General features: G+C 42.3%; 1 protein-coding gene across 1 annotated transcript in view; it reads left to right on the top strand.

The window, feature by feature from the left end:
* The window catches only part of Klhl12 (kelch like family member 12), a 35,298-nt gene extending 20,084 nt beyond the window's left edge, over positions 1–15,214 (top strand). The window contains exons 7-12 of the mRNA XM_021157584.2: positions 8,477–8,583; positions 9,738–9,933; positions 11,028–11,186; positions 11,654–11,752; positions 13,139–13,325; positions 13,530–15,214. Coding sequence (XP_021013243.1) covers positions 8,477–8,583; positions 9,738–9,933; positions 11,028–11,186; positions 11,654–11,752; positions 13,139–13,325; positions 13,530–13,656 — 875 coding nt within the window. The 3' untranslated portion in view covers positions 13,657–15,214. The remainder of the gene's footprint in view (positions 1–8,476; positions 8,584–9,737; positions 9,934–11,027; positions 11,187–11,653; positions 11,753–13,138; positions 13,326–13,529) is intronic.
* The last annotated feature ends 3,431 nt before the right edge of the window (positions 15,215–18,645 follow it).

Here is an 18,645-nt window from a genome sequence, read left to right on the forward strand (position 1 = left end):
TTAGAAGCCAGTGTGATAGACTGTCTCAAATAAACAAAATCTAAAACTATAGGGCTTTTGACAGTCACGTATCATAGGTAAAATCCTGACCTGTGAGGCGAGAATTGTGGTACAGATTTCTGGCTTAACACTTACCTTAGACAGGAAGTTTATTAGGAGCAGTTACTGTCACGTAAGTGCTACTTATGTTAGCAAATACACAGAGGTTCAAATCAAAGCCTTGCCAGTAGCTAATTAGTGATAACAATTTATCTGATCTTAACTGGATATGGTGGCACAGAGCACTAATCCCAGCACTCCAGAAGTCTAGTCAGGTTGATCTCTGTGAGTTCAAGGCCAGCCTGGTCCAGATAGTGAGTTCCAGAGCATCCAGGGCTAAATAGTAGACCCTGTCTCCAATAAAATAAACAAACAAACAAATAAATAAATAGATTTAAAAAAAAAAAACCACACACACACTTATTTGATCCTATGCTTCTACTCCTAAAATGAGGCTTAGTTTCTTCTGAATGGGTTGTTGGGAGGATTGAGTTGGAATGTAGATAAGACACTTAGCTGGCACAGAGTAAATACTTAGCTATTTTTATCTTGGTCCCTATTACTTCTCTGTAAAAAGAGCCTTCCTGCCACTCTGTAAAACTATTTTTTTTTTTAGCTTTTTTTTTTTTCCTTTTTTTATTAGGTATTTAGCTCATTTACATTTCCAATGCTATACCAAAAGTCCCCCATACCCCCCCACTCCCCTACCCACCCACTCCCCCTTTTTGGCCCTGGCGTTCCCCTGTATTGGAGCATATAAAGTTTGCAAGTCCAATGGGCCTCTCTTTCAAGTGATGGCCTATTAGGCCATCTTTTGATACATATGCAGCTAGAGACAAGAGCTCCGGGGTACTGGTTAGTTCATATTGTTGTTCCACCTATAGGGTTGCAGTTCCCTTTAGTTCCTTGGGTGCTTTCTCTAGCTCCTCCATTGGGGGCCCTGTGATCCATTCCATAGCTGACTGTGAGCATCCACTTCTGTGTTTGCTAGGCCCTGGCATAATCTCACAAGAGACAGCTATATCTGGGTCCTTTCAGCAAAATCTTGCTATTGTATGCAATGGTGTCAGTGTTTGGAAGCTGATCATGGGATGGATCTCTGGATATGGCAATCACTAGATGGTCCATCCTTTCGTCACACTTCCAATTTTTGTCTCTGTAACTCCTTCCATGGGTGTTTTGTTCCCTATTCTAAGAAGGGGCAAAGTGTCCACACTTTGGTCTTCGTTCTCTTGAGTTTAATGTGTTTAGCAAATTGTATCTTATATCTTGGGTATCCTAAGTTTCTGGGCTAATATCCACTTATCAGTGAGTACATATTGTGAGAGTTCCTTTGTGATTGGGTTACCTCACTCAGGATGATGCCCTCCAGATCCATCCATTTGCCTAGGAATTTCATAAATTCATTCTTTTTAATAGCTGAGTAGTACTCCATTGTGTAAATGTACCACATTTTCTGTATCCATTCTTCTGTTGAGGGGCATCTGGTCTGTAAAACTATTTTGAAGATTATCATTTATTCTGTATATATGAGGTGGCACTTCATTTACGTTTATTTTTTTTTTATTTTTTATTTTTTTTTTAAAGATTTATTTATTATATGTAATTACACTGTAGCTGTCTTCAGACACTCCAGAAGAGGGAGTCAGATCTCATTACGGATGGTTGTGAGCCACCATGTGGTTGCTGGGATTTGAACTCTGGACCTTCAGAAGAGCAGTCGGGTGCTCTTACCTGCTGAGCCATCTCACCAGCCCACGTTTATTTTTTTTAAGAATTTATTTATTTTTTATATGTTTGAGTGTTTGCTGCTTGCATGTCTGTGTACCACATGTGTGCAGTGCCCACAGAGGTCAGAAGATGACATCAGATCCCCTGGAACTAGAGTTTCAGATTGTTAGGAGCCACCATGTGGTTTCTAAGAACAGATTCTTAGCCATGGAACCATCTCATCAGCCCCTAGTGTTTTATCATTTCCTTTTCTTTTCTTTTTTTTTTTAAAGATTTATTTATTTATTACATGTAAGTACACTGTAGAGCTGTCTTCAGACATGCTAGAAGAGGGCACTGGATCTCATTACAGATGGTTGTGAGCCACCATGTGGTTGCTGGGATTTGAACTCATGACCTCTGGAAGAGCAGTCAGTGCTCTTAACCACTGAGCCATGTCTCCAGCCCCATTTCCTTTTCTTATTTTTGATTTTAAAATTTAAACTATATTAAGGTATATTAGAATATTGACAATCGAGTTGTCTATTGATAGAGGAGTAAGCAGTATTTTTTCCAGTTTTTTCTTTTATTCTGTGTATTTGTGTTTATATGAGTTTCTGAGGGGACCAGATCTCCTGGAGTGGAGTTATAGGCTGTTATGAGCCACCTGGGTGCTAGGAACCAAACCTCCTCTGCAAAAATAGCGTGAGCTTTTAACTGCTGAACCATCTCTGTGGCTCCCATTACTGTAGTTTTTAATTAAATTCTTCCCATTTTAAATATTTTTATTTTGTTTTACAATATATGAGTTGTTTTGCCTGCATGCTGGATGTATGTGCACCGTGGAGGCCAGAAGAGGATGCCAGATTCCCCTAGAACTGGAATTGCAGACAGTTGTGAGCCACCAAATGTGTGCTGGGAATCAAACTTCTTTCCTCTGGAAGAGCAGCCAGTGCTCTGAACCACTGAGCCATCTCCCCAGTCCTGCCCACCTCCTGTGCTTGTTAGTGTCACCCATAGTGTATGTTTAATATTAAAATATATAGAAGCAAAAAATTAAAAATCACCCCAAATTCTACCACACAGAAATATATTTAGAGAAAGAGGAGAGGTAGAAAAAAGAATTGGAGCTTGAGAGATGGTTCAGGGGTTGAGAACACTGACTGCTCTCGCACCCACATCAGGAGATTTGCTCCAGTCTATAACTCGAGTTCAGGGGATTCTGAGATCCTTTTCTGGCCTCCAAAGACACCTGCACACTTGTACATTTAAACTCATGCAGGAATACATACATAAATTAAAAATACACACAAACTATTAGGAAAGGTATTAATTCCTGCAGTATGACAAAATGTGATCTGAATATCATGTACTATATACAAAAATACAGATCAACACATGTAGATTAAGGAATAAATGAAGTGTGAAAACAGATATTACAGGAAAATATTTGAATAATTTCCAGATCAGATTCATTTTTGGTTTGGTTTGGTTTAGGGAATTTGTTTCATTTTGTTATTTTTAACTAGGCTATTACACTGTAGTCCAGGCTAGCCTCAAATTCACTGTGTAAACCAGGCTGACCTTGAACCCAAATGACCTGGCCTTGGTCTTCTAAATTCCAGGATTATAGTCATGAGTCATCACGCCCATTTTCTTTTTTTAATTATAATGTATGGTAACCATTTTCTTATCATACAAAAAGTATTAAACATGCTCATATTGCTGAGCCACGGTGAAATCATAGAAACCATGTGCTACTTTTATCCTGAGTGTCTTGGTGGAATGGGGTAGGAGTATAACCACCAGTGTATCCAGTATAGAAGACTGACTATGTTGACCAAAAATTGTTGATATTTCCAAAAACATGGTATACAACTCAAGTTCCTCCTGTACAGGAGTTAATGACTAAGTAGGTTACAGCCCAGTTATACCATGGGTGGCGACTAAGTAGATTACAGCCCAGTTATACCATGGGTGGCCTGGCACCAAGAGAGACATTGAGTCGTGTATGCACAGCTGGGGCTTTTCTCCCCTATCCTTTCCTTACTATGTATTGAGCACAGTGGTGGGAGGACATTGCATAGACCATGGTGTGTCTGTCCATGGTGTAAATGCCTTTATGCCCTTACTGGCTGAGTCAGCTCATTAGCCCCAGCTTTTCCTTTTCTCTGTCTGTCTCTCTGCTTCTCTCTGTCTCTTTTAAATAGAATCTTGCACTGTAGCCCAATCTGACCCAAAGTTCTTAATTCTCTTGCCTCATCCTCTTAAGTAGCTGGACTACAGGCACCAAGCTGCGCTGGCTGGGCGTCTAAAGGAAAAAGAAAATCATTTTTGAAAATGGGTGAGTGCTAGGCATATAGCTCAGTGATGGAAGGCCGGCCTCTAGTGGGAGCCTCCTGTTTGGTCCTCAGCCCTTAAAAGGCAGGAGCTCTTGAATACTTACTGGTAGAAGCAGAGACCCACCACTCTCAGCCTTCAACAGCATCACCCTACAGGTGGGGTGGCAAGGGCAGGTTAGCAGTTGTTTATTTACACACCTCAGCATTAGTCCTATAAACATGCAGTTACCTTTGCTGTCTTGAAAATAACAAGTCCAGAGTCTGTAGCTCAAAGATAGTAAGTTTCTAGAAGAGCGTATAAAGCAGTGACTGACCAGGGATGGCACTAGGTGGCATGTGTGTCAGTAGACCTCTGTTCCTAATTTTATATATTTATATCATGGATTATTTTCATTTTTATCTTTTGTAGGGATCAGCCTGAGGCATGCTAGCCAAGTGCTGTTGCACTGAGTTGTGTCCCTCACTTCTCTTCCTAATTCTGTAAATTCTAGAAACCTGCTGTGTAGGCTTGTTATCTTCCTCTGAGCCACAGCTTGTCCATGTAAAGTTGGTTAAGTTCACTCACTAGGGTACTTTCCAAGACAGAAGGTATGGTTTTTGTTTTGTTGTTGGTTTTTTTTTTTTTTTACATAAAAGCATTCATTAATTGCTTATTAAACTGAACTAAAGCCAATGTAAATTTTTTTTTTTTAAAGATTTATTTTATGTATGTGGGTACACTGTCGCTCTCTTCAGACACACCAGAAGAGGGCATCTGATCCCAATGCAGATGGTTGTGAGCCACCATGTGGTTGCTGGGAATTGAACTCAGAACCTCTGGAAGAGCAGCCAGTGCTCTTAACCACTGAGCCATCTCTCCAGCCCCCCAATGTAAATTTTTATGAGCCAGAAAATGCAGAAGGTTCTCTAGAGGTTCGTTGTCTACATTTTGTTAAATATTTTGCAAATCAGAAAACTATTTTCTGACCTTAAGGAATTAGATTTAGGTTTTTGTTTTTTTTTTTTTTTTTTTTTTTTTTTTTTCGAGACAGGGTTTCTCTGTATAGCCCTGGCTGTCCTGGAACTCACTTTGTAGACCAGGCTGGCCTCGAACTCAGAAATCCGCCTGCCTCTGCCTCCCGAGTGCTGGGATTAAAGGCGTGCGCCACCACGCCCGGCTAGATTTAGTTTTATGTAATTCATAACTTTGAAAAAATACTGACATTCTCTTTGACTAGATCAATTTTGATTTTTTTTAAGGGCCTGCACCAGCTTACACATTAATCTTGTCAGGTGTCCTGTTGTACACCTGTAATTACAGATACTCAAGAGGCCAATGCAGGAAGGATCTTAAGTTTGTGATCATACGTGTCTACAAGTGAATCCAGCCACTCTGTGTCTCGAGAGGAAAGCTCAGAAGTAACTGGGGAGTAGCTCAGTGAGAGCACTGCCTAGCATAGGAGAGCCTGGGTCCAGTCCCGAGTCGCCAAAAGTAAGAGAGGAGTCATCTGACACTGCTGGGGGAGCATATTAAGTCCACGCAGGGGCAAAGGCAGCTGGGTCTCTCTGGGTTCTAGATCGGCCTGGTCAACATAATGAATTCCAGGCCATCTAGAACTACATAGAGAGACCTGTTCTCTCTCTTTTTTTTTTTTTTTTTTTTTTGGTCTTTCGAGACAGGGTCTCTCTGTGTAGCCCTGGCTGTCTTGGAACTCACACTGCCCAGCGAGAGACCTGTTCTTAAAAACAAACAAAACAGCAACAAAAACCACCTGGCATAATACACACTTGTATTTCTAATACTTGAGATGTTGAATCAGGAAAAAAAAAATAACAAGTTTGGGGCTGTTCTGCGCTATATCCCTAGACCTTCTACCCCTCCCCAAAAGAAAAGGAGTTGTTACTGATGATCACTGGAATTTGCTAACGCTTATTACTTTGTTAGCAGTCTTATCTTTTGTTTGTGAGCCTTGCCTTTAACAGCTAAGCTATTTCTAAAGCCCAAGGAGCAGTCTCTCAAAACAGGATCTGTCCTTGGAAAACTATGAAGTCCTTTATAACGAAGGTTGAGAATCCAGTAAGCTAGAGTTCTAGCCATGTAAACCCATGAAATCCCTAAGTAGGTAGGCATGGTGATAAATCACATCTGGCTAAAACATGTTAGATGTTCCACAGTAAAAGTGCTTGAGAGGCAGAAGCAGAAGGATGGTGAGTTTGAGGCTAGCCTGGACTACCTGGCAAAACTGTCTCAACAAAAAACAAATGTGACTCATATTGACCTCTCTGCCCAAATTCTACTGTGAAGTTTAGTATTTATGGAACAATTTTGTGTTGACAGGCAGTTGTCATTTTTCTGGGGTTTATAACAAAATCTGTTTCCTGCCTACTGCTGTTTACAAGCTGCTGAACAAAGTCACAGCAATAAATAAATAAATGAATAAAAATGTGGCTGTTTTTTGTTCTTTGATTGGTTTTCTTTAGTTTTGAGACAGGCCAGGCTGGCCTTGACGTGGTTGGTTTGTTGATATTTTTTTTTTTAAAGATTTATTTATTTATATGTATGTAAGTACACTGTAGCTGTCTTCAGACACTCCAGAAGAGGGAGTCAGATCTTGTTACGGATGGTTGTGAGCCACCATGTGGTTGCTGGGATTTGAACTCTGGACCTTCGGAAGAACAGTCCGGTGCTCTTACCCACTGAGCCATCTCTCCAGCCCTGATATTTTTAAATATGGGAATTGCATGATGTAACAAATAATGGCTGAAAAATCAATGGAATTTACTGTCTCTTTCCGGTCATGTCCCTATAGTGTCGTTTATCATGTTCTAGCCAGATGGGATCTGCTACATGCTAAAGTGGGGGAACACTCGAGTTTAGGAACTGGAAACACAGAGGAACCGGTTCTTAAAGAGTTGAAAGGGGTGGGGGTGAAAGGGAGCAAAAGAGAGATCTTTTGCTGCTTGACTGATCTGATCTGCTACTTGACTGTATCTTGTCAGATACACAGTGTTGCACTTGCTCTTTCAGGCCACGGTCACCTGAGACACTGGCACCAGAGGGTGCAGAGCGCTACTTACTGAACTGTCTGACCACTGCACCACCAGATTATTCTCCTCGTGAGTTATCAGAGTAGATGTCTAGGAGAACTCTGCCAAGGTTTTGCCCTGTGAAGAGAGCCAAGACCAGAAATGAGACTCTAAGGAAGGGAAAATTTGATATACAGGCTATTACTTTCTTTTTTTTTTTTTTTTTTTTTTTGGTTTTTTGGTTTTTTGGTTTTTCGAGACAGGGTTACTCTGTGTAGCCCTGGCTGTCCTGGAACTCACTCTGTAGACCAGGCTGGCCTCGAACTCAGAAATCCATCTGTCTCTGCCTCCCGAGTGCTGGGATTAAAGGCGTGTGCCACCACGCCCGGCGGCTGTTACTGTCTGTAACAAAATAAAGGGCTGACTTTGTTCTCTTTAACATTGATTTTGTGTGTTGGGGTGCACATGTGAACCGTCTGTGGGAATGAGTTCTCCCTTTCTACAGTGTAGGCTCTGGGGATTGGCCTCAGGCCATGAGGGTTAGCAGCCAGTGATCTTACCAATGGAGTGGTCTTGAGGGCCTGGGACTTTCTTTTATGGTGATGAGTGCATCTCAGAGATTCAGACTCTGAAAAGTTATAGCCTCAGAAACAAGTAGCTTCCTGCGACAGGGAAAGCTGCTCAGCAGCAGCAAGAGAAACTGTGCTTGATTCCCAGCATGCATCAGGCATGGCAACGCTCACCGTGAGCCCAGTGCTGCAGAGGTGCAGAGAAAGGCCCTGAGTTTGCTGGCAACTCTGTTCAGCCTAATTGCAGAGCTCCACAGTTCAGTAGACATTGTCTCAAAAAAACAAGGCAGAGGGCAGTACAGAACCAGACACACAGAAAATACAAGGCAGAGCCAGTATCTACACATACACAAAACATACATTCAAACCTATACACAGACATTCTCAAACACATGGAAACATAAAATATAGATAGATAGATAGATACCTTCCTATTACACAGCTTTATTTTAGATTATTTCTCAGGCAAATACAAAAACAACCTAGGTGTGCCTGGCGGCACAGGCTTGTAAGCTAGCTGCGTCAGGGATTGAGACAAGGCTTGCAAGTTCAAGGCCTGCCTGGCTATACAGAGTGAGTTCAAAACCAGCCTGAGCCACTAAGTAAGACCCAGTCTTGAAATAAAAAGTTTTAAATGTGATGTAGGAGTGGTTACAGGTAGTGGTAGAACACTGAGGCCCTTGATCCAGTACCTAGTGCCTCCAAAAGAAGACAACAGTTTCCTGTTTGAACCTTTCTACTTAATATTTTCCTGTAAGCAGTCACCTAGCCAGGGTGAAGTAACCTGCCTTTTCCTGCCTTTGTCCTTAGGAGCCAATGAAGTGCTTCTGGTGGTTGGGGGCTTCGGAAGCCAGCAGTCTCCTATTGATGTGGTAGAGAAGTATGACCCCAAGACACAGGAGTGGAGCTTTTTGCCAGTAAGTCGTGGTGGAACCATTTCCAGCAGAGTTGAAATGTCAATGGTTCCTGATGCTAGCTCATATGTGACAGCTTTGAGAGTAGAAAAGCTTCAGAACAGCAGAATGCATGTCCCTTCCAGCCATGCTGTAGCAGAATGCATGTCCCTTCCAGCCATACTGTACAGGTTGATCTGTGTGTGTCTACACATGTGGGCATGTCTATGCCATACCATGTGTGTGAAGGTCAGAGAATCATTTTCTTTCTTTTTTTTTAAGATCTATCTATTTATTTTATGTATATGAGTACACTGTAGCTGTACAGAGGGTTGTGAGCCTTCATGTGGTTGTTGGGAATTGAATTTTAGGACCTCTGCTCGATCCAGTCAACTCTGCTCACACAGTCCCTGCTCAGTCTGGCCCAAAGATTTATTATTATGCATAAGTACACTATAGCTGTCTTCAGACACCCCAGAAGAGGGCATCAGGTCTCATTACAGGTGGTTGTGGATTACAGGGAGTTCGAGGCCAGCCTGGTCTACAGAGTGAGTTCCAGGACAGCCAGGGCTACACAGAGAAACCCTGTCTCAAAAAACCAAAAAAAAAAAAAAACAAAAAAAAAAAAACAAAAAAGAAGTTTTCACTGTAGAAGTGTCAGTAACCATATATCAAGTTTAGCTGCCTCCACCATTTAGGCTGCACAACTTATACCATTGTTCATACTGTGTTAGATTGAACTTGGCTATGTTGAATCTAACTCCTGTTTGACTGAAAAGTTAAGTCTCATTTCAGTATTTCAGTACTTTACAACCAAGAACCATTTCTGAGGAGACATGGAAAACCTTTGAACCATTCTTATCCTTTAGGGTATTTCAGACTGGCTCCAGGGTTAGCAGTATGCCTGTACTTTTCTTATGGAAAGGTATTCAGTCTCTTAGCCCAGTGCCTTAGAGAAGACAGTAGAAAGCCATGCTGTCTTATGTAAACTTCCCAATGAGACAGAAGCATTTCACTCTATAGGCATTCACCATCTAGCCCCTTGAGGATGAACCCTGAAGGGGTTTCCGATGGCAGGGAAGAAGCAAAGAAGATTAACCAGGCAGGGTACGGAAGGAGAGGTGGGCTAGAGTGTGCCCATCTGAATGGTCTCACTCCTCTTCTTTCCAAATCCACAGAGTATCACTCGCAAGAGACGGTATGTGGCCTCAGTTTCCTTACACGATCGGATCTATGTAATTGGTGGCTACGATGGCCGTTCCCGCCTCAGTTCGGTGGAATGTCTAGACTATACAGCAGACGAAGATGGAGTGTGGTACTCTGTGGCCCCTATGAATGTGCGGCGAGGCCTTGCTGGAGCCACCACTCTGGGAGGTAGGTTTGATAACAAACAATGTTTCATGTGCTCTTCTACTGTATTGTAGGAACATAATTAAATGTCTCATTTCAAAGGCTCATTCTTGCTTTTAGAAATGTCTTTGTTAACAGAAACTATTCATTATTTGTAGACATTTCAATTCTGACTACAGAACTGGTACTTCATGTTCCGTATGTTGTGTGGTAGTAGGCACTGATGATGTTTTATAAACTCCGCGTGGACAGTCCAGATGCCTTTAGTATTCCTCTTTTGTTGTTGTTTGTCTTTCAAGACAAGAGTTTCTTTGTGTAGCCATGGTTGCCCCTAAATTCCCTTTGTAGACGAGGCTGGCCTTGAACTCAAGATCCACCTGCCTGTGCCTCTGGAGTGCTGAGATTTAAAGTGTGCACTACCACCACCCCGCTCTTTTTTTATGCTGCCGGGCGTGGTGGCGCACTCCTTTAATCCCAGCATTCAGGAGGCAGAGGCAGGCGGATTTCTGAGTTCGAGGGCAGCCTGGTCTACAAAATGAGTTCCAGGACAGCCAGGGCTATACAGAGAAACCCTGTCTCGAAAAACCAAAAAAAAAAAAAAAAACAAATTTTTTTATCATCTTGAGATGGAGTTTGCTAGATTTCCCTGTGTAACTCACCCTTGTCTCAAACTTGGGCTTACCGGCATGGGCTTTAAGTGCTTGTTTGTACTGCCTTTCTTCCTTCTGAGACTTACGTGACTTACCATTTAAGTCACGTAAGTCTCAGAAAATATATACAAAATATACATTTACAAGAATGTACTTATGTAGTATTATACAGTACCATATACAATTAATATACACCATGGGAAATTTAAGAATAATAAAAATCAACTTGAAGAAATATAATTTGTTTGCCTGGGATGAGTTCTGAAATAGCTCAGGCTTAACTTAGTCTGTAGCCAGGAATGGCCTTGAACTCCTGAAGCTCCTTCTGAGCCTCCCAAGTGTTGTAATTACATTCATGTGTGCAGTCCCTCTTCCCCCATCTTAACAATGGGTAATTTGTAGAGATAAACGTTGTTAGATATTTTTCATTCTTAATTTAACAGTCTATAATTTGTTCACTCTGAGCAGATATGATTTACGTCTCTGGAGGCTTTGATGGAAGTAGGCGTCATACAAGTATGGAGCGGTATGACCCAAACATCGATCAGTGGAGTATGCTGGGAGATATGCAGACAGCTCGAGAGGGTGCAGGACTAGTCGTGGCCAGTGGAATAATCTATTGTCTAGGTATGAGCCTGGGATGGGGCTGGAGAGAGCTTAGTGGTTACAGACTCTGGAGGGCAGAATTAAGTGCATATACTTGCATCAACAAAAACTCTGACTTATCTCAATATATTGTCCATGAATAGATTATATTTTTCTTGTAAGCAATATGTAGGATGTTGCATATTCTCTGACCTGGACCTCTGGAAAAAATAGAACTGAAAGAATCAGTTGAATTGGGTAGAGATGGCTCAGCAGTTAAGAGCACTGACTGCTCTTCCAAAGATTCTGAGTTCAAATCCCAGCAACCACATGGTGGCTCACAACCATCCGTAACGAGATCTGACTCCCTCTTCTGGGGTGTCTGAAGACAGCTACAGTGTACTTACATATAATAATAAATAATCAGTTGAATTACTCACAGAAGGCCAACTAAAATGAGCCTGGAAATCTACCTTTCTCTTTGGAATGTTCTCCACTTTGTCTTTCAGGAGGATATGATGGCTTGAATATATTAAATTCAGTTGAGAAATATGATCCCCATACAGGACACTGGACTAACGTTACGCCTATGGCCACCAAGCGTTCTGGTAAGACCAAACCTATGAAGAGATGGTTTAATTACTGGGTGTGGTATCAGTAGGACAGAACTGTAGTTCTTATTTCACTGTAGACCCATTGTGAGTGTGAGTCACAGTCCAGTCTCCTCCACCTCTGCCTTCCCTAAAATATTAGCATGAAGCAAGGCAGGTTAAACTTTGAGCTAGATTGTTCCATTTGAGGACAGCGATTCCTTATTCTTTAGTACTTTTTTCTATTCCTATAGTTTGACCACTAGCCTCATTTTGTGTGTTGAGTACAGTTTTTGTACACAGACCTGTTGAGGTCTATGTCTTTGCTTTTTGTACTCTTTGGATGTTGATGTCTTGCTTTTCTAAAGACAGGGTTTCCCTGTGTAGCCCCGGCTGGCCTGGAACTCACTCTGTAGACCAGGCTGACCTTGAGTTTACAGAGATGCACCTATACCTGCTTCTGCCTCCTGAGTGCTGGGATTAAAGGCGTGCACTGACAAACCTGGCTGGACTTTGTTTTGAGGGTCCTACTGTGCAGTCCTGGCCAGTGTACAAGTTGCTATGAGGTGATCCTCCTGCTTCTGGCTTCAAGTTATATCACTACATTCATTGGTGATTTTTTTTTTTTAATCTAAGATCTCACTGTACGTAGTATATAGCTCACATTAACTTTAGACTCCAAGTAATCCCAGGATTGCACACATGTGACATATACCTGATAATAAATGGCAATAAGTATTACATAAAATCTCTAATGCCTAAAAATAATTTTTTTAAAAATTCTGAGTACTGGGCTGGTGAGATGGCTCAGTGGGTAAGAGCACCCGACTGCTCTTCCGAAGGTCCAGAGTTCAAATCCCAGCAACCACATGGTGGCTCACAACCATCCGTAACGAGATCTGGCACCCTCTTCTGGAGTGTCTGAAGACAGCTACAGTGTACTTACATATAATAAATAAATCTTTAAAAAAATTTAAAAAAAAAAATTCTGAGTACTGCAAACAGGGCTTTGCATATACAAGGCAAGTATTCTATCATAGAGGTACATGCCAATAACAGCTGAGAACTCTTAATTGAATAGGCTGTGATGTAACTGCCTCTGGACAGAGATCACAGCAGAACCATGGCCTTTGTTCCTCTCATTGTCTCTAACACAGAAGAGAGATAGACTGTGAGTTAGTGACAGCAGAGATGAGACCAATGTCAGTCTTTTGCTAGAATTTCAAGTCCTAACCTAAGGGTTGACCAATGCATGCACTGACATTTGCTGTATTACACTGTTGTAGTGCTTTGACATGTCTGCATCCCTCATCTCCACAGTGCAGCCATTAGCAACCATGTTTGTTACTGGGTTCAGATGCTAGGCTTACTGCCATTCATGTGCTGCTGCTCTCTTTTCCCCAGGTGCTGGAGTAGCCCTACTGAATGACCATATTTATGTGGTGGGGGGGTTTGATGGTACAGCCCACCTTTCTTCTGTTGAAGCTTATAACATTCGCACTGATTCCTGGACAACTGTCACAAGTATGACCACACCTCGATGCTATGTAGGGGCCACAGTGCTTCGAGGGAGACTCTATGCAATTGCAGGGTAAGGGTTTTGAAAGTGGGCTAGAATCATGTATCCAAGGCAAGAAAGAATCCATTTGGGATGGAGGTGAAATATGTGTTGTGGGGAACAACCACTGGGGCTGTTTTTCATTCCCGTCCCAGTGCAGGGAGTGGGCTCTTATAGACAGTGGTAGGACTTGTATGTAAAGTGATGGAGACCTCATTTCTTTGTTTTTCCCATCAGATACGATGGGAATTCTCTGCTGAGCAGCATTGAGTGTTATGACCCTATCATCGACAGCTGGGAAGTAGTGGCCTCCATGGGAACCCAGCGTTGTGATGCTGGTGTGTGTGTTCTCCGAGAAAAGTAACTGTTATTTTAACACCAGCTGGAGCCAGTGACTACTCCAAGGAACAGTTTGTGGGAGAATCAAGGATCCTTTCCAGAATGTTTATTTCTCACTGTGTGCACAGGGTGATTACAGGCACCAGTGCTGTGATGATTGTACTTATTTGATGCACACTCTCCTTCGCACTGGTCATCTTGCTCAGAAGCATGGGGAACAGGTACTCGAGGGAAGAGAATGCACGTTTGGATGTGGGAAACCAGATCATGACTCTCTGTGGTCTGAGGAGCACTTTCTTACTGTTTCTAACTTACCATGTGCTTGGGAGGATGTATGTGTGTATGTTTGTATGGATGTATGTTGTGCCTCATATATTGCAGAGAATTAAGGTGAGTATGGCCTGCTAGATGTGGGCAGTGTCCATCCTAGGTGATTGGAAGGATATCAGTTTATATAAGCTTGGTAAAATGAAAGTCTTTTTCCCTCTCAGAAGCAAAAATATCTTTTCTAAATACAGAGGTAGCTCAAGGCACCACAGTTCCTTGCTGTAGGAAAACAAGAGATCACTGTTAAAATTTGAGAGACCAAGAAGGAAGATTCATGCTGTCCTCACTTAGGAAGACATTGTTGGTGCAGAGATTTGAATAAGTGGCTGGAGCTGAATGGAATGTGGGTGAACCCAGAAGATCACTGAAGTGTAAATTGGAAGGCTGGAAAGGACATGTTATTTGATTTCAGTCTTTCTAATGTAAAATTTTGTACCATCTTGGCACTGGAGAGTTGAGAGATTAACAGTGGAAAAGGTTAGAATAAGAGATGCTGTAAATGTGCAGAGTTCAATATACCTGTGGTAAACTAGAAATATCTGTGATTTTACAATTGTCTTAGTCCCTGCCAGGGCTCCTATAGCAGTGGCAGTTTGGTCTTCAAATGAGTGAAAAGGCCATCTTCCTGGCGAATCAAGTGCTACTCCGTTACTACGCCTCCACACTATTTATTTGGGGATGGGTGGGGTGGCTGCAGCCTAGTAGTTCAGGTACGTGATTACTGCCCTGTTGTTTAGGGCACACTTCCACTAAGGAGTGCTTAATACTGCTGTGTGTGGTACGTTCAGTTTTCTTCCTGCTATATCTTCTGTACCTGTCTGTACAGTGTATTTTACTCATCCTGAAACAAAATAATCAAGGACAATTGAAAATCTTTTGTTAGTTTCTATACCTTTGTATAGGATGGCAGATCTAGGCACCTCTGTGTCATGGTGAAACTCTTGAGTTACTGGTATAGCAAAGAGGAGAATGTGGCAGCCTAAACTGGGCTACACTCTCCTTTTGCTCTGGAATCCCACTTTTCCTCTTTCCTTGAATTGTGTTTGCTGACAGAGTTAATTTCCTTTGTATTTTTTTAAGAAAACATTAAAATGGACTGTCTCAAATGGCTTTAAGAGAATTTGTGGGTAGTGCTGCCTTCAGCAGACATGTTGAAGGACATCTAAGCTCAAGGTCTGTCATGTAACCTGTTTACCTTATGCCTGCCAACAAGCTCAGCTGCTTCTCTGGAAGCATCAGTAAAATGTTTGCCCAAATTTGTTGGATTTATTGTCCTTTCACACTGTGAATCTACATGAAAAAGATGCAGGAGCGCATGAGGTGGGCATGGTGGCGCACACCTTTAATCCCAGCACTCGGAAGGCAGAGGCAGCTGGATCTGTGAGTTTGAGGCCAGCCTGGTCTCACAGAGACAGCCAGGGCTACACAGAAAAACCCTGACTCAAAAAACAAAGAGCAAAAAACAAAAAGATAAAGAAGCAACCTTGAGCAATTTTAGCACACATGAATTTTAGGGTTTTTGTCACTCTAGTAGACTTACATGTTTGCTTCAGTTAATGGCATGTGATCGTACAAATAGCTGTGTTACAAGGCTTGCCACACAACTGAGCTCTGGCTGTCCTGAAAACTTGATATGTAGACCAGGCTGGCATTGATCCACCTGCCTCTGCCTACCCAATGCTAGTATTAAAGGTGTGCACCACCATACCCAGCTAAAACCACAAGTCTCTCTCGGTCTCAGAGCCAAGAGAAAGCAGAACAAGAGCTATTTGTCTATAGCAGATGTATGTGCCAGCTTATTGAACCACAGCCTGTGAAATGTGGTTCATTTATCTTAGAGGACCAGGGAAGGTTGGCAGGTAGGAGAAGAAAACACAAGAGAAAGGGCTGATGAGTAGCTCTCAGGCAGCAGTGCTGATTTCTGAACTTTGAGCCATGTTCACAGTTCACATGCACTGAAGCCACCACTGAACAGTTACAGAAAACCAGGATATAAAACTCATTGATTGTTTTTCAATTTGCACAGCTTTACATGAAAAAAAATATGTTCATAAACAGAATTCCATTCATTTGCTCTTTCCTCTTTAAAAAAAAAAAAGTATGTGACTATGTTGCATGAAATATTAAAAAATGAATTGGCATGTTCCTGCCCCAGTGGCCTGGTTGGCCCTGCACTGGAGGGCAATGGTTGACCTTTTGTTATCTCATGAAGATGCTCTGCCTCAGGGCTCCAAAATCTCTCCACCCAGCTCACTAGGTTCTCACTGGCAGGTCACTACCACACCAACTCCGTGCTTCAAATCCCCCATGGCCTTTGTGGTGCACCCTGGGCAAACCCATGCTTTGCCGCCATACCTTTCTCTCTTGAACCCGGACAAGCTGCCCTCTGAACAAACTTAGTTCAGAAACGATGGTAATTCAGTCATTGGGCACAACAACTAAAAAAAAATCCTAATCTTGTAAGCCTTATTAAATCTAAATCCTGCGGTGGCGAATCCTGACACATCCTCCATTAAAACCGGGAGACACTTGTAGCTGCGTCTTGTCCTCATGCTATCCCCATCCAAAAAAGCCTAACTCTCTCCTGCTTCCTCTCTTCCTCTGTCCAACACGGAAGTCCCACCTACTTGCCCAGTGATTGGCTCCTTTATTCGTTAGGTGATGGTTCACAAGAAGTCACCTGAGTACATGACTCATTCCTCATTTGCAGCGTGGAATTAGCATCAAAATACAAGCAACAGCATGAATGTGTATGTCTATGTAACCTGTACGCCCAGTTGTAGGGCCTATGGAGGCCTTTGGAAGGGCAGTGTCTGCTCTTAACTACTGAGCTGTCCTTTAGCATCCCCTTTGTGTGGTAGAGGCAGAGGATAGCCTCAGGTATTGTTCCTCAGATACTATCCACTTTGTTTTTTCCTTGTTTTAACTTAGTATGAGGGTAGCTATGTGTGTGTAGTCAGGACAATTCAATAGAGTCAACTCTCAGACTTTTATGTGGGTTCCAGGGATCTGACTGCAGTTGCCAGGCTTGCGTATGCCATTGAGTCCCCCAAATTTCTAAATTTTGTCTCTGCTCATCACTAGGATTATAAGCTAGTGCCACCAAGACTGAATTGTTCTCATGCTTGTAAAGCAAGCGGTTCACAGAACTCAAGGTCAATCAGTTTCCTAGCCCTGGGAAACTATTTGTATGATCATCATCTGAGTTCTACACAGTTCTGTCATAGTTAAATCCATTCCCTTATGAAGTAAGGTAAATGATGTCCTAACCTTTACACTTTTCCACCACTGTCTACTTTATCAGCAGCTCTTTCTGAAATTCAGATGTGGTTACCACAGTGCTTAATATAGAGCCAATTATTGGCAAATATTGATGTGTTTCTGTTCCCAAGCTCCATAGATTTCCATATCTTGTACTATAAAGTTCAGTTTCCTTGACATGCATCAGATCCGTGGTGCTGAGGGGCCATATTCTACCATTCCGATCTGATTAGTACAGTCTCTCTACTCGGAAATATGCTTTAGTCGCTGGTTTGCAAACCATTCTTAAGTTTGATCCCTTTTTTTGTTTGTTTTGTTTTGTTTTTCAAGACAGGGTTTCTCTGTGTAGCCCTGGCTGTCCTGGAACTCACTTTGTAGACCAGGCTGGCCTCGGAACTCAGAAATTCGCCTGCCACTGCCTCCCAAGTGCTGGGATTAAAGGCTGCGACACCACTGCCCAGCTTTAAATTTGATCCTTTTCTAGTGCACTGTGCCCTGTCTGAAATCTTACATTCCTGACAACCAAATGGTTAATTAAAATGATACCTACGGGGCCTGGAGAGATGAGTCGTGGTTGAGTGTCAGCTGTCAACTGTTCTTTCAGAGGATCTGGGCTGGGTTCCTGGCACCCGTGTGGGAGGTTACAACAGTAACTCCAGTTCCAGACATCTGGTGCCCTCTTCTGGTCTCCACAGGCGCAAACACAATGCACATACATGTAAGCCAAACACTTATAAAAAATATCTTTAAATAAATAAGTAAACAAACGGTGGGTGAGCAGTGGTTGCGCGTGCCTTTAATCCCAGCTAAGGTGGCCAGATCTGTCTGAGTTTGAGAACAACCAGGGCTACACAGAGCAACCCTGCCTTGAAAAACAAATACAGAGATAAAAGACCCAACATCCTAGACAGCTGTTTGCTAATCCATTTCTGAAATTGTTCTATTATATTTGAGTCTATGACCTTCTCAGGTTACTATTCTCACATACACAATGTCCATCATCATGTAATGTGGGACTAATAGGGGAGCAAGACTGCATTCTGGAACAGTAAGGTGGCTTAATTCCCTCGTTCTGATGTCCTATACACGTTGCAAACCTTAGCCTTCTTCGTGTATTATGCCCGAGGGCATACCCTCTAAGGAAATGACGTTTTCAAAATTACTATAAGCAACGCTTTGCTACCTAATAAATGGCCACTATTAGTCTAGGCTTAATATTATCACACTTTTCGCAACACTAAATGTACTAAGCATTATACATACTTCTTACATAGAAAGCAATTGTTTTGTAGCTAAATCTTGCTGAGGTGTGGCCTGACCCGAATTATCCCCATCTACTCATGAGGCAAGGGAAATATCCCAAGAGTTAGTGGTAAGGCTAGGCATAGTGATTTGCTTAGGCCAATATTAAGGGCGCCTGGGAGAC

This window comes from Mus caroli, unplaced genomic scaffold, assembly GCF_978045245.1.
Source record: "Mus caroli unplaced genomic scaffold, Mus_caroli_1 scaffold_1, whole genome shotgun sequence".
Classification (NCBI taxonomy): Eukaryota; Metazoa; Chordata; class Mammalia; order Rodentia; family Muridae; genus Mus; species Mus caroli.